At 35.0% G+C, this 15469-nt stretch overlaps 1 protein-coding gene and 1 pseudogene across 1 annotated transcript; both read left to right on the top strand.

The window, feature by feature from the left end:
- The first annotated feature begins 129 nt into the window (after positions 1-129).
- Positions 130-4667, top strand: LOC140972719 (common plant regulatory factor 1-like; annotated as a pseudogene).
- A 6857-nt stretch (positions 4668-11524) lies between these two features.
- Positions 11525-14752, top strand: LOC140972718 (putative glucose-6-phosphate 1-epimerase). The gene is made up of 8 exons (XM_073435100.1): positions 11525-12483; positions 12645-12719; positions 12980-13036; positions 13122-13285; positions 13508-13642; positions 13828-13930; positions 14029-14128; positions 14299-14752. Exons 1-8 carry the CDS (start codon positions 12373-12375, stop codon positions 14505-14507), a joined length of 954 nt encoding a protein of 317 aa, XP_073291201.1. The 5' UTR covers positions 11525-12372; the 3' UTR covers positions 14508-14752.
- The last annotated feature ends 717 nt before the right edge of the window (positions 14753-15469 follow it).

Genomic DNA, 15469 nt, shown 5'->3' with positions numbered 1-15469 from the left:
CGTTATGCGTTTTAATTATCAAAGAGAAAAATAATATGCAAATATTCAGCCACATGGATGTATACGGACAAGTTATTGCGAAGGTGACACGTACTGCGTGACGTGGTTTGGTGCCTTGGCGTAAGCCTTCACTTTCTTCCCGTCTTCCTCTCTCTCTCACTCATATTTCTGTCTGGAAATACTCCTGCTTAGAGAGAGAAAAACATGTTTGCAGTTTAGCAGCTAAATAGCTTTCTTCTTTACTGGTCGCTTCGAATTGTGATTTGGCTTCGAGGTAATTCTATTTTTAGGTTTATTTTATTGTTAAATTAAATATTCTGTTGAATTATTGTGGTTTTCTTTTGTTAATGCTGGCTGATCACAGTGCGTTCTTTCCCGGTTCAGTTCATTTTTTGTGAATTTTGAGTTTCTCGTCGTGATTCTACGGCTGATTGTTGAAATTCGAATAATTCAGTTTAAGAATCTAGACTTGAAACAGTGAAGATTTGATTTTGATTTATCTGATCAACAAAGGATATATTTCGTAAAACAGTTCATATATGAACGTCTGAGTCGTGGGTGTTGACAGTCGCTGGTGGGAAACCTTTGGGATTCTTGGTTTTTGGAATTTTGGTTGTTGATGAGGGTAGATTTGTCATTACATCCTCGGTTGTCTTGGAGTGAAAAGTCAGCAGTAGATAGTTGGATGGAAGTGGTGGAAACTGAAAAGACGAGAGAGCCCCTGTTGGCTCTTCTTTTCTGTAGAACCCCGTTATCGGGGGGCAATTCGACCGACAGGTTCAGTGAATAACTGTGAGTTTTTTTTGTGACACAATAATTGAAATTAATACTCAAAATTGTGTACACGTTGTTACACAATGGTCATCGTAATGGAAATTGGAATTCCTTAGTTTTACATTCCTTTTCACTTCGAAGGATTAATCTTTGACTGTAATGGAGCATGAAGTAGTCAACATAGTATGGTGTTGCAAACCATCACCTATGGGACTGGACATGTGAGTCGTGTGACAAGTTCTAGGCTTTGGAATGAGATCACTTCTACTCCGTTGATGTCTCAGCGCAAATGAGACGGCTTGAACTTTGTTCTTAACGTTCTTCGTTTATTATCATTTCAACCATCATAGGTTGCTTGGTTTTGGTTCGATGAATTTCAATAATGAGCTTGGAATGACTTCAAACCTGTGGATTTCATGTATGATATCTCTGAATTCTATTATTATATGATATGGATGGACAGATGATGAAGGATTTTGTCAAGGACTTGAAATCCAACATCGGTAGTGCGTAAGTTTGAAGTTCTATTGTGGTCATCTAAAAGCTAGTTACTTGGCTCAAATTTGGATAGTGTAGTTGGAGTTTTGTTCATCTGTTTGCTCTACGATTTGATTTTTTTAAATCACGGAAACATTCCATATTTGCAGAAATTGGTGCTTGTCATCTCATTCGGCTGTTTCCCTTTTTTTTGGCTACCATATTTTCAGGCTCTAAGTATCAGGTATCATGGAAGATAGCAAAGACCGGAAACCTTCCAACCCGGTAACGATAGCTGCACCTGCAGTGGTGAGCATCTTAAGTATCTTAGTAGCTAAAGAAGGTCATACAGGACTTTCTTATTGAAATTTGTCTCTATTTACTGTTGGATTTCCCAAAGATATTTCTTTACAGATTTGGACAAATCTGAAGTATTCATAAAAAGACTAATGCTTTTAAAAAAATTTACTCTGTGATTGTTTTACATTTTTTATGTAATCGTATCACGATGATTTCTAAGTAGATTTTCAATGTGACCACGTTTCAGGACCAGAATGGTATTCATGTCTATCCTGATTGGGCTGCAATGCAGGTATCTGCATTAGCCATAAATTATGTTTCTTTAAATTGTGGTTAATGGTGCAAAAGTTTCTTCTCATAAATGTTTAAGGATTTTCTGGCAACGGTTACTCTCAATTAATTTCCAGGCATATTATGGTCCTCGACTTGCTGTACCTCCGTATATAAACTCGGTCGCTACGTCTCATGCTCCTCCCCCTTATATGTGGGCACCTCCTCAGGTATCACGTAGACTTTTAGGGTGCAAAGGCCAATCTATGTTTTTAATCAATTAGTTAAGTAGTCTACTAATTTAGAGTTTGTTATGATTCATGCTTCAACTCTTTCAGTCTATGATCCCTCATTATGGAGCTCCATATGGTGCATTTTATGCTCATGGAGGAGTTTATGCACATCCTGGAGTTCATATAGTAAGTTCCACAAATTATACGACTCAGAATTTTTGCGCCGGTCATCATTCATATGTGCACTTTGTAGTACTCTTTTAAATAATGAAAGGGCATTTCACCCGCTTGTCTCTGGAGTGATACCGGATTATTTTATTATCTCACTAAATTCCACGGTTATTTGGTTGTGTGAGATAAAAGGTTCAAACAAGTATCCCATAATATATCTGATGATGTTGTGTGGTTTATAGGGTGGTACTGCTTTGAGTATGGACAAGCCTGCCAAAACATTCGGGAATCTGAACGGAAACTTTGTGAAGCAGTTGAAAGAATTCGATGGTTTCGCAATGTCAATAGGCAATGGAAATAGTGATAATGATGACACTGCAGCTGGCCACAGAGTTACGAAAAGGTTTATGGAAGACTGAGTCTAGGACATTAAAATTTGGGGTTAATGTTTCACCAGTAGTAAAGCATTTATTTTCCACAAATGTAACAGATACCATCTGCTTTTCGTCTAATGGTCTTTCCTAGTTTACCTGTTAAATGGACTGAAGTGCCAGATTTGGTTCTAATCATGCAGTGAGGAGACTGAAGGTTCTAGTGATGGAAGCAACGGGAATAACAGTAAAGCTACATGGGTGAGGACCCCCTACTGTATTGAATTCCACCTGTTATATAGTTTTATGCCATTTATTTGCGTTGTTTGGAAAGTATTCGACCTGTTAAGTTTTCTCTGTTAATCTAATAGGATGGTCCAAGCGGACAGAGAAGAAGTCGACAAGGATCTCCTAACAGTGGTAAGCTTTCTTAAATCAAATCATATGTCTTGAGTGTAATCCATCCCATCAGATTAAACCTAATCCCACATGGATCATGCAAAATGGAGAGGATAAGCCTGTTGAAAACTCTCCAGCCACTCTTCTTATCCTGATTTTATATTGAACTCAGACCACTAAATATACAGGCTTGCCATGATAAGATGATCCCTACACATGTTTCTTGTGAGATTTTTAGTTAGTTGAGGTGGCTACGGAAGTTAAATCTCTTAGAATTCATGCTTAATCCAAACTTTAACCTGACAGCGGCTGGGAGTGGCAAAGATCGGAAACAGAGCAGAAGTATAGTACCTGGTGCGGCTGCAGGTCAAGGCTCTGAGAAAGTGAAAGATGTAATTCTTTCAACTAACGTGCAAACAGAATCAAATGTCGATATGAACACTGCACTGGAACTCAAGAATCCTTCTGATTTTAATGTAACCGGTCCCACAACTCCAACCAATGTTCAGCAGCCGTTGATCCCAAGTGAAACTTGGTCACAGGTGTGTTTTGAATGTTTTATAGCTTCTCGTTGTCGTTCTCTTCTTTGAACGTGCCTCGTGCCTTACAGTTTATCGATGCTAATATTATTTTTAATCAAATCGTGCATGGCATGATGTGTAGTGTTCCCGTGGGTGCCACTTTGTGAACTTTTTCATATAAACTTTTTAGTTTCATCATAAAAAACTGGAATTTTGGGATGCAGAATGACCGTGAACTTAAACGGGAGAGGAGGAAACAATCTAATCGAGAATCTGCTCGAAGATCAAGACTGAGAAAACAGGTGGGGTGAATCACAAGCTTTAGCTACTTAAACAAGATCTATATGATCTGCCCACTAAGTGATTCCTTTTCTGCCATGTCTTCTGTTTTGTAGCTTCTAATATCACCTCAACATTTTCTTTATACAGGCAGAGGCCGAGGAACTAGCAATTAAAGTTCGAGCGCTGACTTCCGAGAATACAACACTCAAAACCGAGTTCAACAAACTAATGAAAAACTCCGAGAAACTGAAGCTTGAAAACGCTACTATAATGGTACTGGCTTTTTGTTGCATTCGATCTCTATTTAGTATTTATTGAGGATCAATCAATTTCATGTCACACACACACACACACACACACACTCTCTCTCATATATATTTACCCAAAATATAAGACTTGTTCTAATCCGCAGGAAAAGCTAAAAGATGCTAAAAAGACGACTAATTTTAGGCCGAAACCGGTTAGCACGGTGAACCTACTTGCAAGAGTTAACAATAACTCTAATACTACCGACAGAAGCAACGAGGATGGTGACTCAGTACGATAATACAAGTACTGGAGCTAAGCTTCATCTGTTTCTCGATACTATCCGAGGGCCGATGCTGTAGCTGCTAGCTGAGTTCCAAGAGCACAGCTCTCGTAAATCATTTTTAACAAATAGCAATCAAATGCAAAGTGATATTAGAACTCGAAACTCTAATTTATTCACTGCAAATATCATTTGTCTCGGCAATCCCGGCATGCGTTTTTAAGGTTGGATTCTAAGGATTAGTTGATTTATATGTAAGAAGAGAAGACATGACATCTGATATCCTGTACTTGTGTAAGAGCTCTTAAACAATGGAGGTGATTTTCTGGGCTTGCCCTAATTTGGTGTTCTTTAATGTATCATTGATATAGATTTAAGGGAAAGGTAAACCTTGGGAATTATTTCCAGTGAAATGAATCTTCACCACTTCTGAAATAGTTGTCCCGACATAGACATAGAGATGACAATGAGTCGGCAAGTAGATCTGGGGCGGGTCTTGGTATTCTATGACTTGTTCCGAACCCGCCCACAGCATATATATAAAAATAAATATATATAAACATATAAGTATATATATTAATGTATATATATTATTAAATTATTTATATTTTTATTTATTGAATAACCTATATCATCTCCATAATTTTAGTTCATAATATTTTATTATTGAAGTAATTTTATTTTATAATCGTGTGTTTAAAATGAAAATATATAATTACATTTTTTGTTTGTTATGAGTTGAATATAATTAATAAATTTTAATTTTGTGATAATATTTTTTCCCTTAAATATTACTACGATAAATTTGGAAAGTAAACTTTAGTAATTTATAAAGGATTTTTTTTATTTCCTGCCAATTATTTCAAATTATTATTTTTATCGTCTTTCAGAACCTGACAAAATTTATCCAATTTATATTTTATGCTTTTTCTTCTTTCCAAAGTTAATTATTTTTTCGTCTACCAAATCATTTAAGTTACGTAGCAATTTGGATAATATTTTTCGATCGAGTGATAGCAATCGCTGCACACACTTTGAAATACATTTATTTATACATTCAAATCAATGCGAATTACGAATATCAAATCACGATTTATGTTTAAATAATGAAAATAATTCGATAAGTCAAATTATTCCAAAAAAGCACATGCTAATTCGATAATCTTTGAACTAAAATATAGTACAACATAAAAAAATAATATTTTTTATTAATTCAGTAATATTATAGTCGTAAAATTGATATGTAAATCATTCTCCTTTAAATTGTTGTGAAAATGAAATTAAATAATGACAAAAACTTGTGTGAGACGATCTCACGGGTCGTATTTTGTGAGACGGATCTCTTATTTGGGTCATCAATGAAAAAATATTATTTTTATGCTAAAAATATTACTTTTTATTGTGAATATCGGTAGGATTGACATGTCTCACAAATAAAGATTCGTGAGACCGTCTCACAAGATTCTTAAATAATAGACAATCTCACCACCTATATATGGAAGGAAAATATAAATAATATCATATCTGTTGTGAAAAAGTAAAAATTTACGGTAAAAATCTCAAACTCTCAAAATTATCACACTACACACTTTATAATATTTTTCTCTCAACTCAATTGTGATTTTCTTCACAAATGAGAGATCTATTTATAGAAAATTTTTACAAATAATCCAAAAATTAAATACATCATTACCTACATCATCACACACTAATTTTCAATATTTACAACTCTTATTTTCAATATTCAAAGATTCAACATTCAAATATTCAACATACACATTTTAAATATTAATTTTCAACACTCCCCCTTGTGATGATGATCATGATACGATGATGTCTTCATTACGTGTTTTTGTACTGCCTCATTAAAAACCTTACTAGGAAAAATCAATTGGGATAAAAACCATAGTAAGGGAAAAAGAGTGCAGTCACGTAAACTCCCCCTCATGTTGATACGAACAATTGTTCACAAATTTCGTAGATTGTGCATCCCAATATTATATATGTGCTTTCTGAATATTGTCGTAAGAAGTGCCTTTGTGAAGAGATCTGATGAGTTTTCACTTGATTGAATGTGACGAACATCAATACATTTATTCTTCTCAAGCTCTTTGGTGAATGCGAAGAACTTAAGAGGAATATGTTTAGTTCTGTCGTTTTTTATGTATCCTTCTTTCATTTGAGCAACACATGCAACATTATCTTCATATAGTATCACAGGCTTCTCGTTGAATGATAATCCGCATGAGATTTGGATATGTTGGGTCATTGATTTTAACCACACACATTCACGGCTTGCTTCATGTAGTGCAATAATCTCGGCATGATTTGATGAAGTTGTTACGAGCGTTTGTTTCTGTGAATGCCAAGAAATTGCAGTGCATCCACGAGTAAATACATATCCAGTTTGGGAACGTGCCTTGTGTGGATCAGATAAGTATCCAGCATCAGCATAACCAATTATACTTGGATTAGCATCTTTTGAATACAAAAGTCCCATGTCTGTCGTTCCTCGTAGATAACGGAATATATGTTTAATTCCGTTCTAGTGTCTCTTTGCTGGAGATGTGCTAAATCTTGCCAATAAATTTACAGCAAAAGATATATCAGGACTTGTACAATTTGTAAGATACATAAGGGCACCGATAGCACTTAGATATGGTACTTCTGGACCAAGAATATCTTCATCATCTTCACATGGACGGAATGGATCCTTTTCTATGTTTAATGATCTAACAACCATTGGAGTACTTAAAAGATTTGATTTATCTATATTAAAACGTTTAAGGATCTTTTCTGTATAATTTTTCTGGTGAACAAATATTCCACATTCTTTTTGTTCAATTTGTAAACCCAGACAATACTTGATTTTTCCAATATCCTTCATTTCAAATTCTTCCTTCAAGTATGACACAACTTCATGAATTTCATTATTCGTTTCAATGATGTTTAAATCATCAACATATACAGCAATAATTACGAATCCGGATGTTGTTTTCTTAATGAAAACACAAGGGCATATTGAATTATTTACATATCCCTTTTTCATCAAATGATCACTTAGCCGATTATACCACATTCGGCCAGATTGCTTTAACCCATATAATGATCTTTGTAATTTCACAGAACAACATTCTCTGGGTTTTGAACTTTGTGCTTCAGGCATCTTAAATCCTTCAGAGATATTCATATATATATTACTATCAAGTGATCCATATAAGTAAGCTGTAACAACATCCATAATACGCATTTCTAAATTTTCAGATACTGTCAAGCTAATCAAATACCGAAACGTAATTGCATCCATCACGGGAGAATACATTTCTTCATAATCAATTCCAGGCCTTTGAGAAAAACCTTGTGCAACAAGTCGAGCTTTATATCTTACTATTTCATTTTTCTCATTTCGCTTTCGAATAAAAACTCATTTGTATCCAACAGGTTTTACACCTTCAGGTGTAAGGACTATAGGTCCAAAAACATTACGTTTATTTAGCGAATCCAATTCAACCTGGATGTCATCTTTCCATTTTATCCAATCCTGCCGATTTTTATATTCACCAAAAGATTTTGGTTCATGATCTTCATTATCATTTATGATGTCGATTGCCACATTATAAGAAAATATATCATCAATTTCTTCTATATCTTTTCGGTTCCATATTTTTCCAGTATTAATATAATTGATAGAGATTTCATGATTCTCGTCAGTTTGTGGTTCTGACAAAACATTTTCATCATCATGTGTTTCTTCAGGAACATCATTCTCTATTTTGTGATCATTATGTGTTTCTTCAGGAACATCATTCTCTATTTTGTGATCATTGTGTTTCTCTATGAATTTTCTTTTTCGAGGATTTTTATCCTTGGAACCAACTGGCCTTCCACGCTTCAGGCGTTTAATGACATCATGACTATCTTCAATTTGTTTCTTCGGAATTTCAATTCGAGCAGGGGCATTTGCAGCATGTATATATGATTTAGTTACCCCTTTTGTGTCTGCAAATGCATCTGGTATTTGATTTGCTATTCTTTGCAAGTGCACAATTTGCTGTACATCTTTTTCACATTGTTTTGTTCTTGGATCCAGATGTAACAATGATGATACATACCATGTAATTTCTTTTTCGGTATGTTTCTGTTCTCCCCCTAACATTGGGAAGATTTCCTCATTAAAATGACAATCAGCAAAACGTGCTGTGAACACGTCGCCTGTCTGTGGTTCAAGATATCGAATGATCGATGGACTATCATAACCAATATNCTTGTATTTGTTGTTTATCCATTACTTTGTATTGTAATATTCATTAACTAATAAAATGCATCGTAATTTTTTTTAGTACCACCATGTCAAACTTGGCAAAGCTCGAATTCATTGCTCTTGATATTACGGGGAAAAATTATATGCCATGGACTCTCGATGTAGAAATGCATCTTGAGTCATTAGGTCTAAATGAGACCATAAAAGAAAATGGCATATGCACATCACAAGAAAAGGCAAGAGCCATGATATTTTTGCGTCGACATCTCGACGACGGATTAAAATGTGAATATCTGATTGAAAAAGATCCCATGGTTTTGTGGAAGGGATTAAAAGAAAGATTCGAACATATAAGGGAAGTTATACTTCCGACCGCCCGGGATGAATGGAATACGTTGAGATTCCAAGATTTTAAGAAAGTCAGTGATTACAATTCAGCGATGTATCGAATAATCTCGCAGCTAAAATTTTGTGGACATGAGGTTACAGAATCGGAAATGCTTGAAAAAACATTTTCCACGTTTCACGCATCAAATATAACTCTACAACAACAATATAGAGTACGTGGATTTGCGAGATATTCTGAACTCATTGCCTGTCTTCTCGTGGCGGAAAAGAATAATGAGCTGTTAATGTGAAATCATCAGGCACGACCCACTGGTTCAACGGTATTTCCTGAAGTAAATGTCGCAAGCAAAAATGAATGTAAACCTGGAAACCAAAATCATAGTTATAAACAAGATTTTGGTCGAAGAAAAAATCGAGGTCGTGGACGTGGACGTGGAAGTGGTCGTGGTCGTGGACGCGGCCGTGGTTTTGAAAAAAATCTCAAAAGAGCGTCCCAAACCATCAACCGAAAATGCATAATGAGAATATGAGTGTTAATGAGGATCACTCAAAAAGATTTGAAAGTCCTTGTTTCAGATGTGGCACTCCAGGACATTGGTCTCGTATTTGTCGAGCCCCTGAGCACCTTTGTAAACTTTATAAAGAATCATTAAAGGGGAAAGAAAAGGAGACCAATTTTACTGAACACAATGAACATTTGAATAATTCAACCCATTTTGATGCTGGAGATTTTCTGATTGATTTCTCAGACAATGACCAATTTGCTGGTGGAATAGATATGTAAAAAAAATTTTATTTTTCCATGTACTTGTATGATAATATTTTATCGTGTGTTAAATTTTTAAATATGTATTGTATTGTATTTTATTTTTATAAATGTATTGTCAGTAATTTTATTTCATTGCACATTTTTTTTGAAGTTCAAATATGGAAAATGCTATGAACCAAGCTGAAGTTTGCATACCTGATAGTCNCATTAACACTCATATTCTCATTATGCATTTTCGGTTGATGGTTTGGGACGCTCTTTTGAGATTTTTTTCAAAACCACGGCCGCGTCCACGACCACGACCACTTCCACGTCCACGTCCACGACCTCGATTTTTTCTTCGACCAAAATCTTGTTTATAACTATGATTTTGGTTTCCAGGTTTACATTCATTTTTGCTTGCGACATTTACTTCAGGAAATACCGTTGAACCAGTGGGTCGTGCCTGATGATTTCACATTAACAGCTCATTATTCTTTTCCGCCACGAGAAGACAGGCAATGAGTTCAGAATATCTCGCAAATCCACGTACTCTATATTGTTGTTGTAGAGTTATATTTGATGCGTGAAACGTGGAAAATGTTTTTTCAAGCATTTCCGATTCTGTAACCTCATGTCCACAAAATTTTAGCTGCGAGATTATTCGATACATCGCTGAATTGTAATCACTGACTTTCTTAAAATCTTGGAATCTCAACGTATTCCATTCATCCCGGGCGGTCGGAAGTATAACTTCCCTTATATGTTCGAATCTTTCTTTTAATCCCTTCCACCAAACCATGGGATCTTTTTCAATCAGATATTCACATTTTAATCCATAGTCGAGATGTCGACGCAAAAATATCATGACTCTTGCCTTTTCTTGTGATGTGCATATGCCATTTTCTTTTATGGTCTCATTTAGACCTAATGACTCAAGATGCATTTCTACATCGATAGTCCATGGCATATAATTTTTTCCCGTATTATCAAGAGTAATGAATTCGAGCTTTGCCAAGTTTGACATGGTGGTACTACAAAAATTACGATGCATTTTATTAGTTAATGAATATTACAATACAAAGTAATGAATAAATAACAAATACAAGCATTCGTAAAAATAAAGAAAACACATGAGGAGGATATTCTCCGATAAGNAAAAACCTTATAGGCTTTTATACTTGTCGTATCCCTTACCGGGAGTGTGGGATGTCGTCTTAACATCCTCCCAGGATTTATAACAAGTTTTTGAAAAAATTATTTTTATTATTTCTAATAATAACATTATATTATATATTAAATATATAAACAATAAATAAATAACAGTAAAATAAATATTATTACTTTTGTTACCTTTTTCTTCTGTTTTGGAGCTTGGAAAAATATGGAGGACTTTTAGAGCTTCGTGCTGATAACGTGTTGTGAAAAAGTAAAAATTTACGGTAAAAAGTAAAAATCTCAAACTCTCAAAATTATCACACTACACACTTTATAATATTTTTCTCTCAACTCAATTGTGATTTTCTTCACAAATGAGAGATCTATTTATAGAAAATCTTTAAAAATAATCCAAAAATAAAATCATCATTACTTACATCATCACACACTAATTTTCAATATTTACAATTTTTATTTTCAACATTCAAATATTTAACATACATATTTTAAATATTAATTTTTAACAATATGGGGCAAATATTACATTACTCGACATGGAAGACAATAAAATAAACTCCAATAATAAGACGATATCATTTAGATTAGCTGTTTTTTTTGGATCTGGTTAGATTTTCTAACGATATTTTTGGATAAAGAAAATCAAATTTCTCGAATTCGCCTCGACCACTTGTACAATCACATGTACTTACACGTATCTCCACCTACTACTATTTCCTCGGAGGGAATAAATTCAGTCAATCAAATAGTTAATGGTTTTTACTTTTTAATGCATCTTTCGCCCTTCGGTATTTCCGTGTGCATTGTATAAACCCGCATTTTGTGGTTTTTTTTTTGGAGGTTGATTATTTATTCATTTTGTTGAGATGGGCTTTCTTGAATCTGTAAAAGTTTAAAGCTTTATGTATAGCCGCTGTTTGTGAACCCAAGAGCGCTTTCGTTTGAAATCCAACGAGTTGCAGGGAAATTTTGTGGATCCGGTGGAGGTCTGCTTCTAGTTAAGCGTTATCGGTGTCGTGGGATTTGGATACGAATTTTGGGCTGGGGGGGTTTTGTTATTCGGTTTTTAACTGTTTTATGGATATTTTTTAAGATTTCAAAGGGGTGCATTTGTTTGGGTAAGTTTTGTGCTTCATTTGATCGTTTGGAAGGGTTTTTTATGGGTTTTTCTGATAGATTTGGTACGATTTAAAGTTCCGTGGGAGAACGCTAAATGCATATTGTAGTGGGAATTCGGGTGGTAAAGGCATATCTGTTTATCTGTGGAATATTTGGGAAGTTTAAGGTCCATGGGTTTTAGAGAAGCTGAGGTAGTTTGTTGAAAGCCGTAGTGGAAGGCAATAATTTTGCTTTATTAGCTAGCAAAATTCTCACCAGAAAGGTGTTGGAGATAGCTTGTACCCTTTGGTGTTATTACCATTCCATAGGTTAAGTAGAACTTTGGGTAATTAGTTATTAATTCGGTAACTTGACTACAATAAACACGTTTTCTTAGCTCCTGCATTTTGAAGAATGGGGCATCCGGCAGCAGTTTGGGACCATAGAGCGGCATTTGAACTGACAAAGGACTGGAATGGGATCGACCATGTTGTGCTTCGGAATCCTCAAGGAGCATCTGCACAAGTAGTTTTCGTGCTTCTTGCTCGTTGATGCGATGCTTTTTGCATACGAAAATCTATGACATTGTGTAACTTTTCGTTGATTCGTTTGATTTTAACGTCAATCTGTTTGCATCAGCTATTTTCTTGAAGTTGTAGTTATCTCTGTGTGTGTGAAAAATTCAGGTCAGTCTGCACGGAGGACAAGTGCTGTCATGGAGGAACAATCGAGGTGAAGAACTTCTATTCACCACTAGTAAGGTGAGGTTTCTTTCATGATGTTGACCAACTTTTTTAATGCGAAAATTATTTTTCTAATATCGAAGTTGTGTAAAAAATGAAGATTTTTGGACAAACCTTTTCTAGCAAGCTCGGCAGTTGATGTATTGACAAATGACTTTAAAGGAGAGAGAGGCGAAATAGATTGTTATATATACGTATTAACAATACGGTTTCCTTTAGTTGTATCTTAGTGTTGTCAATAACGACATCCCTCTTGTCGGCTTTCAAAAATTATGTAGGCCATCTTTAAGTCTCCCAAAGCAATGCGAGGAGGAATCTCTGTTTGTTTTCCCCAGGTAAAACATTGAATTAAATGCATTTAACTTGTATGATTTAAGAACTATGTGATAGAGTTGATATATGTATCATGGAATGCTTTAGTTTGGAAACTGCGGATCTCTAGAGCAGCATGGATTTGTGAGGAACAGAATTTGGACAACCGAAAATGATCCTCCTCCTTTGCCCCCAAATGACTCCCTGGGTAAATCCTTCGTTGATTTACTGCTAATATCAGCTGAAGAAGATCTGAAATGCTGGCCTCGTAGGTAAACTTTTCAAGTTATGAACTTGGTATTTTACTTTTCGTCTAATTGTGCTGTGGCATATTTGAAACCTTGATAATTTGATCAGGGATTTCGATTGATTGTAAAGTAAGGAAGTGGACAATAATTTATCATAGATAGCACCTTAAAATATTTTGCCTTGTGAGTTCATGTTTGATTAGCAGAGGGATATTTCCTGTCCTAAGATATCATCTTTTTCACCAGTTTCCAGTTTCGTCTTCGAGTGTCTCTGGCATCAAATGGAAACTTGATACTGATATCTCGCATCAGGAACATGGACGAGAAACCTTTCAGCTACTCTTTTGCTTATCATACCTATTTATCCGTTTCCGACATAAGGTAAACCAGTCCTTGAAATATCCCATTCGTTATTCATATTCCATGAGAATACATAGTGCGACATCTTTTCATTTCATAATTTCATTTGCAAACAGTGAACGATGGGTTGAGTTGAAATTGATAATAATTCTGTAAAAATTCTGCTTGGCATTACTATATAATATTATTGTATGATCCATACACAGTGAAGTGAGGATAGAAGGTTTGGAAACTCTGGACTACTTAGACAATCTTTGTCAAAGAGAACGATTTACCGAACAAGGCAACGCCATTACATTTGAATCAGAGGTGCCATTTCTTCCACCCATCATAGGTTCAGACACCTCTATCATTGACACACACATTGCACAATCGTTTCTCTGGGAATATTTTCTTCTGGCTTTCAGGTAGATCGGGTTTATCTCAGCTCTCAACAATGTGTTGCCGTTCTTGATCATGAGAGGAAAAGAACGTATATTATGAGAAAAGAAGGGCTACCAGATGTTGGTAAGAAACAATACGTCTCCACACGAAGATGAATTTGTTATGCTGACAGCTATTTTCTTTATTTTCGAGCATCAAATGGATTGAGAAATTAATTTTCTTATATGGCAATTATCCACTTCTTGAAACCTTAAAACGTGAACTTTCCCCAAACCTGTTATTTTTCCGTGTAGCCGTATGGAATCCATGGGAAAAGAAATCAAAAGCAATGCCAGATTTTGGTGACGAAGAATACAGGCAGATGATTTGCATCAATGGAGCATCAGTCGAAAAGAACATCACTTTGAAGCCAGGAGAAGAATGGACAGGGCGAGTTGAGCTTACAGCTGTACCTTCGAGCTTTTGCAGTGATAACCTTGATCCTGGTCTCGGTTTTTTCTGATAGCTGTGTAGATTCAAAACAATAAAAAATCTGTTTCATTATATTGTCAATGCTTAGTCCTAGTTAGTATTCCGAGATGGCTTCTATTTGAGAATCATGGAATTCATGAATCGTCAAAAGGGCTTTCGATTTCTTTTCTGTTCTTTTCTTTTATTTTTGACCCAAACTTGGTATGGTTATGTGTTTGATCTTGAAATACCAGCAAATGCCAGGCCTCATCCTACAGTTCTTGATGAGATTATCCACTTTCATTGTTCGAGTTTCAAGTTTGTTGCCTTGTTTGATTATTAATCTCTATACCATTTTGTTGATACTAGCGAATTGTCAAATTATATTCACTAATTCTTGAATTTTACTTTGTGGTCAAGATCTCGCATCCCGAATGAGGAAACTAAGAATAACCACAATATGCTCAAATTAATGACGAGTCACTGGCACCGTGACGGATTCGGCCCTTGAAGATAACGAAAATCCCAGCCCAAATGAATGATGATAATTAATAAATAAAAAATTATTTATACGAAAAGGATAAATCTCATCCCAAATGATGTGGTTTCATAGTATGCACAAAAACTTTTATAAAATTGTGTTTTACTAAAATTTTTGATACATTATTAGATTTGACTTATAAAAAGTTAATTTTTAATATAAATATGAATCAAGTCGATCCGTGATACCGAAACTCTTTTGAGGAAACTGCAAGAATAGTTGGAAGAATTATAACGTCCCGATTAATGTTTATAGATAATTAATGCGGTTGCTCAGTTCTTACAGATACATGATGTAGGTGCATAGAAAATTGCCAAATTGTGAATTTTATTGGAATATGGTAGATCAGTTATGGCAAAGACCAAAGAGATTAAATTAAATTTAGGCACTCTTTCTTCTAAATTCCTATGCAGAAAATAATACATAAAAATTAAATTTTAACAAATTTCAAGAAAATACTCCTATGTTGTGTG

Source organism: Primulina huaijiensis, chromosome 3, assembly GCF_012295235.1.
Source record: "Primulina huaijiensis isolate GDHJ02 chromosome 3, ASM1229523v2, whole genome shotgun sequence".
Taxonomy (NCBI): Eukaryota; Viridiplantae; Streptophyta; class Magnoliopsida; order Lamiales; family Gesneriaceae; genus Primulina; species Primulina huaijiensis.
The sequence above is the reverse complement of the archived record's forward strand: the minus strand, read 5'-3'. Positions and strand labels throughout refer to the sequence as shown.

What these genes read in the sequence shown, in the direction of transcription:
- LOC140972718 (XM_073435100.1), top strand. Translation starts at nt 12,373, where the DNA reads ATGGGGCATCCGGCAGCAGTTTGGGACCATAGAGCGGCATTTGAACTG. An exon ending in TCTCTGTTTGTTTTCCCCAG is followed by an intron (nt 13,037 to 13,121) that starts GTAAAACATTGA and finishes GGAATGCTTTAG; the next exon opens with TTTGGAAACTGCGGATCTCT. An exon ending in TTATCCGTTTCCGACATAAG is followed by an intron (nt 13,643 to 13,827) that starts GTAAACCAGTCC and finishes ATCCATACACAG; the next exon opens with TGAAGTGAGGATAGAAGGTT.